Consider the following 11,944-nt stretch of genomic DNA (forward strand, 5'->3'; position numbering starts at 1 on the left):
TTATCTTTTGATCATCAGGGCAGGTTTTACTTTGTCTTATATTCATATAAATGTTTATAAAGTAATCCTGAATCATAAGGAAGAGAGTCTGCTTAACCTGATTTGATTAATAAATAAAATACACAGTCTTCATTATGATCTTCCCAACTTGAGTAAGATCATTATGACATGTGTGCCAACTAACTGTGGGTTGATTTTTAAAGCCATATTCAAGATTTGCCCACACAAATGCCTGCAGGGGCCAGGCAGGTAGAAGGGGGGAGCAGACTGGAGAGTATACCCAGGCCAAGGAGTATACTACAGGCTTGTAGTTGCCAAGCAGGAACCCAAGTCCAAGGCTGCCAGATCTTCAGATTCTTTAAGAAAAGCTGGTGGTCTAGAGTTTTTCAGTGAAATCTTCCAATTTGTAAATGTTGGCAAATAGTTCACAAAGCACTGTGGGGGCCAAACCAAGCATGGTGATTGTTCTCAAGTTTGTACAGCCTTTGCCCTATATGAAAGTGGGTAAAATATTTCATAACTTTGCAGGCTTCCTTTTTAGAATCCAGCCTGGTGGTGCTTGCCTTCTTTTTGACTCTTCATTATTGCTGTCCATGAAGCCCAGCAATCTTTTATCCACTGCAGGTTGTTCCTAGTCTACCAAATTCTGTTGCCCAAAAGACATATTTCTACATTAATGGAAAAGGAAGTGATCGACTTCATATTACCACAATCAGTTGTTCAGTGTTTAACATGAACAACATGAAACTTCAAAAGTTCTTAAAAGTTCTGGTTACTGGTCTCTATCTGGCATGATCTCAATAGTAAGCCTAGGTGCAAATTCAGAAGATTCCCATCCTGCTTAGAGAATGACATATAAAAGTTGATCAGTAAAGTTGACTGCTCCTTGCGGAACAACTATAAAAGAATGCTTTAGAGATACATAAAAGACTTAGAGATCTGTGTGAAGGAGAGAAAAACTTGGGAATGGGTTAGCAAGGTCTTTTTTCCTGTGGTTATAAGGAAAGAGATTGCTAAGCCACTCCCTGCAAAACACAGATAATAGATATTTGCTGAATAAGTGCTTCAATCACAAGGTGATTTGCAGGAGTTATTCCAGTCATATTGTTTCACGTTATAATTATGACTCAAAAATAATTGCTTACCTTCTCAGGATATAGAGTACAGTGGATAAGAATTGTCACAAAGAAGCTTAAAGTTAAAGGTATTTAACTTAAAGTTAAAGTTAAAGGTATTTAAATAATTTCCCGACCATTATTTATTATATTTGCATATTTGATTCACTTTTCACAAGACCAATAACCTCTCCAAGCTTTCTTCTCCCTTTTTCTGTGTTAGCAATATTAGCTTTCTCCCATAAGAATAAGCTTAATTGGTGTTCTTTCATCTGAAGGAAGTGCCTCTGACCCTATATCCCCCATATGTGTTTCTGGAAATACTACTGTACCTCTAAACAGTGGCCATCTCTTAGTAGGCTTCCTGAAACCCTTAGTCAGAATTTCTCCCTCTTCCTAAAGCATTTTTTATACCTGTAGATAGCTCTTATTACCTTGTCCATTGTATTGTAATTGAATACCTGCTGTACTTGAGAGCAGGGATTTCCTCTTAAGCCTTGTTCATCTTTGCATTCCTTAAAACATCTTGGTCCACATGACAAATGAACATGTGGTATGTGCTTTGTTTACAGGGAATACTTTATGCATGTTTATTGAATAGATTTTTATTTCTCTTTAATAGGTCAATTGAATTTTAGTTCTGGTTTTCTTTCTTCCCTGGCCAAAAAATCTTAAAATTTACCGACTTGGGTATGTTTGATTACTTAAGTTCTTCTATTTCAGTAGTAGACCTGCAATTTTAGAATATGTTCATTTCTTTGTCAAGTTATCAAAGAATTAATCTTGGGGCCCTATGCATATGCTTTGCACTGAAGGAAAATTTCCAACTTGTCTGATAGGAAAGTGAACTGGGGTTGGCACATGGTTACTCAGATTGCAGAGTAGGAACTTCTTGGAAAGAGAATTAGTGTAACAGGTTTTAAGGAGGGGCCATTTCTTTATAAGACAAAAGTTTCGGTTTAAACAATCAACTTCCTTCTTTAATTTGGTAACACATTTTTTCTAATTAAGTTGAATTATATTTAAAAAGGTTTACAATGTGTTGTGACTTGAAATGGGTCAGGTACTGTGTTGAGGACTTTTCCATCATCTCATTTAATCCTCACTACAACGCTGTAATATAGATAGTACTAGTAAGCTCCTTTACACAGATGATTAGACAGTGGCTGACGATTGTGCCCAGGGTTGCAGAGTAACTGGTGAAAAGAAACTAGGATTTAAGTCCAGGTCTGTCATACTCTGAAGCCAGTCCTCCTAACTACTGCCTTGGGCTCCCCAGCTGCCTGGACTACTGTGAAGGGGGAGATGGGAGAATGAAGATGGCCAACTCCCCACCTATCAATCAAGTGTCTGTTCTGATTATGGTCACAAATGAATGAAACTTTGCCAGCCCCCACCCCTCAAAAACAAAAAAACTAAAACAAAAAAACCATGCTTACAAGTTAGTTTTACAATATATAAGAAATGTTGCCGTTCAATAAGTGCTGCAGGTTATTATCATTTTGTGACTCAGATTCAGCGGGTCCTGGGCAGGGCTCAGGTGTGTCACCGTGGATAATGGTTGCATAATCATTCTGTTCCAACAGCCAGTGTATATGAAGAATGACTAGAATTGTAGTTTCCTGCTTGTTTTGGCAGGAAATATTGCCTTGGCCCCAGTTGTCTCATCATACTTAGAGATCTCATAAGGCTTGTGGATGGATTTCCTCTTTCTTTCATTTATTTATTCACCAAATATTTATTAAGCACCCATTATAGGCCAGGGACTAATGAACAGTAAATTTGGTAAAATTAATTTGGCTCATAGCTGGAATGAGGCCACTCTTGTGATAATTAGAGTTGTGATTCTTTTGTTTCTTTTTTCCCCCACTACCCTGGCTTGTTTTCTTGCCCATCACATTATACAAGTGGCATGAACACATTCTCATCAGAGAGCTGCCACCCACTCCTGTCTGTCTTCTTGTCCCTCACTAGCTTAAGCAGTAAGAGCTTTCAATTTTGAGCTTCTTGAGGAGCAGAATAGTGTCTTTTCTTCTTCCCTGAAAGCCTGACTCAGCATCTGGCATGTGGTAGGTGTTCGTTTACATGAATTAACATCAGCAGTGAGGGGCCTACAGGATTCAGAACTCTTGGATTAAGAAGAACAGGAAGATAAAATTTGGAGGATCTTGGAAAAAAGTCAAATTGGCTTTATAGTAAACTATAGCTGTGTATAATAAACTATAGCTGTATTAGATGTACGCATATGCTATTAATACAATTTATTTTTAAGAAAAATATAATGCCATTTGCTATGGGTTTTTTTTTTTGTTTGCTTTTTTGTTTGTTTTTTTACTTCTGTGGCTTGTTGGTAGATGCCATTAGGCCTTTTCTGGTCAAATTTGCAATGTAATATATTTGTGGCTAGTATTATTTTAAGCAGTTATTCACATTTATGTATTATCATGGTGTTCTCAAAAGGGAGTTTACATTCCTGAATAATGTCTTATCACATAGTAAAGATTAGTGTGCCATAAAAGAGTAGGCTAGTAGGGAAAACACATGGGGAAGGAAATGAATGTGCATATTTATGAGGGGATGCCTGAATTAGTTATAGGATGAGTGAGGCAATCCTATAGAACAGTTACTGAGTAAGGAGCATTTCATCTCTCTGCAGCTCTCCTTATAAGACAGAGAATGCATGTGTTGTATAAACTTTTATAAAAACAATAGTAACAATAATAATAAGGTAGCAGTAGTAGCAGCAGCAGCAGTAGTGGTAACATATTTCAGGTATATACTATGTATCTGCACTGTGCTAAATTGTTTTCCTACATTAACTTTTCTTGTTTCTTCCGTTTTTAATTGCCCTTTCCCCAAAACAAAATCTGACATGGAGGTATGATTTGGTCTTAGAGAGGAATTTAGAACTGGTGGTTTCTTTTTTTTTTTTTTTTAAAAGATGACCGGTAAGGGGATCTTAACCCTTGACTTGGTGTTGTCAGCACCACGCTCAGCCAGTGAGCGAACCGGCCATCCCTATATGGGATCCGAACCCGGGGCCTTGGTGTTATCAGCACCGCACTCTACCGAGTGAGCCACGGCAGTGAGCCACGGCCGGCCCAGAACTGGTGGTTTCTAATTCTAATTTTATCACCTATTGGTGGTGGTGGTGGGAGTGGTAGTAGTAATAAAAATAGTAGCAGTAGTAGCAACAACCAAGGTGGTAATATCTTTTGGGTGCATACTGTGTGCCTGCCCTGTGCTAAATACTCTTCATAAATTATTTTTATTCAGTCCTTTTACAGAAGGAAAAGTTGAGGTTCAGAAAAGTTAAAGTCAAAGAGCCGACATGGGCAGGGCTGGAGCTTGGCATCCCAGAGCTCTGTGTCCTTCTGCGGCCTGTGCTCTGCCTCTGCGGCCTGTGCTCTGCCTCTGCACTACACTAAACTTGAAGTTCTCAGCCACCTTTCTGGCCCCAGTGGAATTCTGAGAATGGATCTCTTATCTTTAAGCTTATGACCTAAAATAGAAGCAACTGACTGTTGGCCATCTCCACTTAATGTGCCAGAGCACCACCTCAAAGACATATGGCTATGGCTTGAATGGATCCCTCATAATTTCATCTGTTGGAAACTTGATCCCCATTGTAACAGTGTTAGGAGGGTGGAAAATCCAATTATGGTATTTGAAAGGTGGAGCTTTTAAGAGGTGATTGGATCATGAGGACTATGACCTCTTGAGTGGATTAATTCATTCATGGAGTAACGGGTTAATGGTTTAATAGGTTATCAGGGAGTTAGTTGACCGGTGACTTTATGAGAAGAGCAGGTGAGCACATTAAAGAGCTCTTGCCATTTCTGCCATGTGATGACCGTGCATTACCGTGAGACTCTGTAGAGAGTTCCCACCAAGAAGGTCCTCACCAGATGTGCCCCCTGGAACTTGGACTTCCCATACTCCTAAGTGTAAGAAATAGATTCCATTTTCTTATAAATAACCCAGTTTCCAGTATTCTGTTATAAGCAACAGAAAACAGACTAATACACACATTATCTAAAATGAAATTTGTAATGTCATTACCCCTTCCTGTCCTGCAATTACTACTCCTACCCTATCCCTTGTCTTGTAAACACAGCCTACCTATAACCTGTCCTCCCTGAATGTTCCTCCTTTTCCTGCTAGTACCTCCTAAGTTAAATCTCTCCCTGCACTTGCACTTCACTTCTCTCAACCCCCACTGCTGCTGCCCTGCCAGTGGATCTCACCTGGATCACTACAGGCACATCCAGCTGCTCCCCCTACCCCAGCCTCACCCCCCTCTAATCCTTTCTCAGCAGCAGCTAGCACTGTGCACCTTGCTCATCTGTCTGCCCTGTATACCTGCACTCCTGTCCCACATAGACCCACTTCTGTTCAACCTGAAGTCTTAGTTTAGAAAGTTATCTCTTCTGAGAGCCCTTCTCTGACCTCCACAAGTCTGGGTCAGGTGTCCTTTCTCCTCTTCATAGCACTGGCAGTCCTGTGTTATACAACTTCTTTGCACTTGCTGGCACTTACTGGATGATTCAAAAATCATAATTAGTATTAGTGTACTTTTGAACGGGAAAAGTACTGAATTGGTATTCAGAAAACCTGGAGTTTAGTCCTGTTTGTAATTACTGTCTAATCTATTAGATATCACCTAGAAATATGGGAGCATTACATTAGGGTCATGGGTTTCAGTTGGTGTTGCCATTTGGTTTTTGCCTTGGAACTCCATTATTAATGAACCTCTTTTTTGGAAGAGTTGAAATCTGGAAGCTGAAGTCAGAATGTGAACTCTAAGGGAGGGCATGGTGGCAAGGCTCAGCTGGAGCTCTCTGTCCCTCTTTCCCAGCTGCAGAAGGGTCCAGAGATGCAGGGAGCACATTTTGAAAATGCTGGGCCAGAGGATTTCTAGCATGTTTTTTAACTCCCATAGACTCATTGTGCCTTTAAAATATTCCTTTTAATTTCTCTTCTTAAAGATAGTCTTATATTCTGTGCTGTTGTGCATTAGGAGTTTTAACTGACCTTTATGTTTGGTGAATTTGAAACTGGAAAAAGAGAAAAAGATGAGTATCTATAATTGTGTGGTGTTTGTCCCTTGCCACAGATGATTTTTTAAATTTATAATTGACACATAATAATTGTACAGCTGGCCAGTCAGTTCAGTTGGTTAAGAGTGCAGCCTTATGCCGCCAAAAAAAAAAAAGAGACTAAATAAATATTTGTACATATTTATGGGGTATGGTGTGATGTTTAAATGCATGTATACATTGTATAATGATCAAATCAGGGTAATTAGCATATCCATCACTTTAAACATTTATCATTTCTTTGTGGTAATGACATTCAAGATTCTCTCTTCAAATGGTTTTTAAGCAAATGACCATGCTAGAAATTTTCTTTTTCTTTTTCTTTTTTATCAGCACCACACTCTCCCGTTTTTTCTTTTTTTAAAGATGACTGGTAAGGGGATCTTAACCCTTGACTTAGTGTTGTCAGCACCACACTCAACCAGCGACCTAACCGGCCATCCCTATATAGGATCCGAACCCGTGGCCTTGGTGTTATCAGCACCACACTCTCCCAAGTGAGCCACGGGCCGGCCCCATGCTAGACATTTTCTAAAGCAAACTATACAGCCACTGACATCTTTAATTGACAAAAACTGACTAGCATTCTTGCTACTAGGCAATGTGTTCTCTATGTGGAGTTACCCTCTACCATAGAGTCTTAAGGAATATCATTAGCTTTCTTTTTTTAAAAAATTTTTTTGAAAAATTATTTTTTAAAGTGACATATAATAACTGTACATATTTATAGGGTACAAAGTTATATTTCAATACATGCTTACAGTGTGTGATGATCAAATCAGGGTAATAAGCACATCCATCATGTTATTTTTGTTTGCACATTTATCCACCTGCAGACAAATGGACTGCCAGGAGGCTTCATTATAATTCTTGTGCAAATCTAGATATATAAGGAAAAAGGTACTCTAGAACTTCACTGTCCAATATGATAGCCATTTGCCTCATGTGGCTACTAACAACTTTAAATGTGGCTAGTCCGAATTGTGGTAGACAGTAAAATACACACCAGGTTTCAAAGACTTAGTACTAAAACAGTAAAAGATTTCATTGATAACTTTTTATATTTATTACATGTCAAAATGATAATTTTGTAGATATATTGACTTAAATAAAGTGTTATTAAAATTAATTTCATCTGTTTCCTTTTACTGTTTTTTATGAGGAAATTTAAAATTACATATGTGGCTTGAATTATATTTCTATTAAACAGTGCTGCACTAAGAAAGTTGCCAGTTCCAAGAATATTAAATCTAAAAAGGGTCCCATAAGCTTAGGAGTGGTGCACATGGTCAGATCTTAAACACCTAAAGGTGGTGTCAATCTTCTCCTTAAGGTTCAGAGCTTTAACAAAGTAGAGAGGTCCAGGCTCCATCCTGTTAGGTCCCAGTGCTGTGTGATTTGGATGGCTTCATGCTCTAATGTGGCAAATAGAATTTACCAAAATCCTTCCCTTTTCTGTGCCTATTCCAAATGCGTATGAATCCATCTTCAGCATCCTGAAGTTAGCTTAGCTAAAACTAGGAGGAGATGGAAGGAGGGATCCCACTGCATTCATAGCTCCATCAGTCTGCAGTTTATTGAGGTCTTCATGAATCTAGCCAGCAAAAAGGGACACCTAACCCAGAGTCCTTTGGGGATTTGAGAGTAGCAGCGGAGCAGAGGTTATAAGAATGACGAGAATACAACTGTGGTTTCCTATTCAAGTTTTTCTGCCACATAACTGTTTTTCATTTTATTTGATACTTTTTCTCCTTATAAGTACCTGTAATACATCATATTTTTTCAGACAATCAGCAAATACGAGGGGTGTTCAAAAAGTTAAGGAAAGGTTCGTATTATCTTTTAATTCTATTTTTCCATGAACCTTTAGAAGTACTCTCATATTTATTGAGCACCAACTCTGTGCCAGACACTATTCTAGGCCTGAGGGGCTGACATCCTAGAGACATAGCCTAATGCTAAGTTGTGTAAATTACAGGGATATTACATGGGATTCTGCCAAGTGCCTTTTGTTTTTATGATGTGTCAAGTTAACCTTTGACTAGTAAGATATTTTATCTCCCCAAAGGACTTCAGAATTTGCCCTCTTGCTTTCGATATGTTTATCATTTCCTCCAGAAAAGGAGGGGTGTGTGATGGGGAGGGAGGGAGGCAACAAGTCACAGTTGTGTTTTCTCTTATTACTTTCTCTTTTCTTAGTCTACATTGAACAGGTAATTTTCTCCCACAGGAAACCTAGGCGTGGAAACACTTAACTAATTGGACGTGACTTTGCTGCTGCAATTACAGTGACGTTTGGAAGTTAATTTTAATTAAAATATGCATCCTTACTCAGAAAGAGTATTTTGGTACTCACATATTGGTGCTGCCAGGTGAAAAACAACATATATGAGCTGGCGGTTAGCTCAGTTGCTTAGAGCACAGCCTTACAACCCCAAGGTCACAGATTCAGATCCCCATACCAGCCTGCCACCAAAAAAAAGTAGAAAAAAAAAAAAAGGAAGGAAAAAGAACAAAAACAATATATATGAAAAAATGTTGCTAAGTTTTAAAAAGTGTTGTTTCAGTAAGCATTAAAATTGTGGGGGATTGTACAGCCACTTCTTTGTTAGCTTTCATCCATTGGTTTTAATGTTTTATATCAAGGGTCAGCAATTTATGACAAGTATGTCATGAGTGTTCAGCTGGATGGAGCCCAGTATACAGTTCTCCCCCCTGTGGACGACGGGGCTGTTTCGCTCTTTTAAGAGCTAGATGCATCACCACACTTCCCTACAAAGGAATTCACACAGCATGCATCCCTGTCTGGGACCTATGACCCTTTCTGTCTCCACATCCAAGATGAATGAGGAGTGGAACCTCAGGCTATCGCTATTAGCATTATATCAGCTCTTTTTCATTATTCTTGGTTTTCCTATTCTCTCAAGGAAATCTGTTTGGTTCATGTATGAACTTTCCTACAACCAGAAAGCTATTTTAGTTTTTAAGGAGTAAGGAATTGCCTCTTAATTTACCTTTATCTTCAATAGGTTTCTTTTCATCTTAAAGAGAAATTATTTATTTTTCTGCGGCCCACTTATTTCACTTAACATAATGTCTTCTGAACTTATTTCACTTAAGATAATATCTTCTGGCTCATTAAGGATTTTATTCTTTTTTATGGCCAAGTAGTATTTCATTGTGTTTATATATAACACATTTTCCTTATCTGTTCACACTCGTATGTGGGAGCTAAAAAAGCTGAGGTCATAGAAGTAGAGAATAGAATAGTGGTTTACCAGAGGCCAGGAAGGGTAGTGAGGAGGAAAGGGAGAGGTTGGTTAATGGATACAAACTTACAGCTAGATAGGAAGAATAAGTTCTAGTGTTCTATAGTACTGTTAGTTAACTATAATTTGCAATAATACATTGTATATTTTTAAATAGCTAGAAGAAAGGATTTTGAATGTTTTCAACACAAATGATAAATGTTTGAGGTGATGGGTATGCTAATTAACCTGATTTGATCATTACACATTGTATACTTGTATCAAAGTAGCACTCTGTATCCCCTAAATAAGTACAATTATTATGTGTCAATTAAAAAATAATAATAGAGAAGTAATTTCTGAAGCTGTCTTATAACTTTTCTGATTTCATCTGAAGAGAAGGTCTAACATCTTGCATGGCATTTCCTCTGAATGGACTATTCTATCAGTGAATTTCAGTTGCTAAAGAACTTTAAAAACCTTTGATATCTTACCTGCATTTTTACACTAAGATTGCAATTTTGTTTTTCAGGTTTTCAATTCAAAAACAGCTGAACTACTTAGTCATCATCAAGTGGAAATAAAACAAGAGTTTCCAAAAGAAGGGTATGTTTCCTGATTTAACACACAAAAAGACATCTTGCTTGTTAGTCCATCTCACCCCACCTGCCCTGTAGACTTGTAAATTTGGCTAAGACAGCCTCCTGAGAAAGATTTAAGGGATTAGCATTAGAAAAGCAGCAATAGCTTGGTAATTTAGCAAACACATGTGGGTAATTCAGCGACAGAAAAGAAAGAGATGATAAAATAATAGAGCAAAAAAGTATTAAATGTCAGAAATGCCACATTAACTTTGAAGTCATTTAATTCTCTGTCCCTATCATTGCCAAAGTGGTGCTTTGCTGATTTGAACATAAGATTTTTTTTTTTTTTTTTGTCCTTTTTGAGACCGGCTGCACCGCGCTCAGCCAAGTGAGGGAAAAGTGGGTAACTGTCTTAAATGTCACTGAGAGAGCAAAGAATATGAAGACAAAGAAGTGATCGTTGGGTTGACATCATAGGGACCAATATTGACCTTGCAGAAGGCAGGTCAATGAAGTAGAAGGGACAGATTAGAATAGTTGAACTAAGTGAACTAAGTAGAGGGTGGAAAAAAGTGGAGACAGTTATTTGAGAAATTTTATTGAGAAGAGCAGCAGAAAACTATAACTAGGAGAATATGGGGTCAGGAAAGATTACATTTGGTTTGCTATCTTTTACTTTTGTATCTTTTTTGTATTTTTAAAAGAGAGATGTAGGGACCAGCCCATGGCTCACTCGGGAGAGTGTGGTGCTGATAACACCAAGGCCAAAGGTTTGGATCCCATACAGGGATGGCCGCTTAGCTCACTGGGTGAGCGTGGTGCTGACAACACCAAGTCAAGGGTTAAGATCCCCTTACCGGTCATCTTCAAAAAAAAAGGATATCTGTTTTTATTACATATCTTACAATCTAATATTAACATCAACCTTTTTGGAAACAGTGTTTGTATGTAGTAATTGTGATTAAATATAATGTTAAGTATGTTATTTAAAATTTAATGATATTTATGATATGACCACTTTGAAAAAGCATGTGGCAGTTTCTTGTAAAGTTAACCACATACCTGCAACATCCACTCTTAAAAATTTACCCAAGAGAAATGAAAGCATATGTCCATAGAAAGACTTACACGGGAATGTTTATATAGCCACTTTATTCATAGTAGTTCCAAATTGGAAACAACCAGATGTCTGTTATCAGTAGGATGGATAACAATGGAAGCTATACGGAAATTTTTAAAAAGTGAACTGATACATGCAGCAACATAGATGCATCTCACTGATATTATGGAAGGTGAAAAAGTTGGCCTCGAAAGAGTACATACTGCATGGCTGTATATGAAATTCAAGAATAAGCTAAACTAATCTAGGACGATAGAAATCAGGAAAGTGGTTGCCTGTGGGGTGTGTGATTGACTTGAAATGGACACGAAAGAACTTTCTGAGGTGATAGAAATATTCTATATTTTCACTGGGATGTTGGTTAGATGGGTATGTACATTTGTCAAAACTCAGCAAATTTTGCACTTTATTTTTTTATTTTTATTTTTTTTGTCCTTTTTGAGACCAGCCGCACTGCGCTCAGCCAGTGAGCGCACTGGCCATCCCTATATAGAATCCAAACCCTCAGCAGGAGCGCTGCTGCACTCCCAGCGCCGCACTCTCCTGAGTGCGCCACGGGCTCAGCCCAAATTTTGCACTTTAAATCTGTGCATTTTCCTCTAAAGTTTACCTCAATTTAAGAAAAGGAAGGGCTGAGCCCGTGGCGCACTCAGGAGAGTGCGGCGCTTGGGAGTGCAGCAGCGCTCCCGCTGCGGGTTTGGATCCTATATAGGGATGACCGGTGTGCGGCCAGTCTCAAAAAGGACAAAAAAAAAAAAAAAAAAAAAAAAAAAAAAAA

The 11,944-nt window shown here is 38.3% G+C and overlaps 1 protein-coding gene across 1 annotated transcript in view; it reads left to right on the forward strand.

Annotated features, from left to right (window-relative positions):
- Nucleotides 1–455: 455 nt before the first annotated feature.
- Nucleotides 456–11,944, forward strand: part of GK (glycerol kinase) — a 73,466-nt gene continuing 61,977 nt past the window's right edge. Inside the window, exons 1-2 of the mRNA XM_008572602.1 lie at nucleotides 456–504; nucleotides 9,975–10,068. Coding sequence (XP_008570824.1) covers nucleotides 456–504; nucleotides 9,975–10,068 — 143 coding nt within the window. The remainder of the gene's footprint in view (nucleotides 505–9,974; nucleotides 10,069–11,944) is intronic.

Source organism: Galeopterus variegatus, unplaced genomic scaffold, assembly GCF_000696425.1.
Source record: "Galeopterus variegatus unplaced genomic scaffold, G_variegatus-3.0.2 Scaffold809, whole genome shotgun sequence".
Classification (NCBI taxonomy): Eukaryota; Metazoa; Chordata; class Mammalia; order Dermoptera; family Cynocephalidae; genus Galeopterus; species Galeopterus variegatus.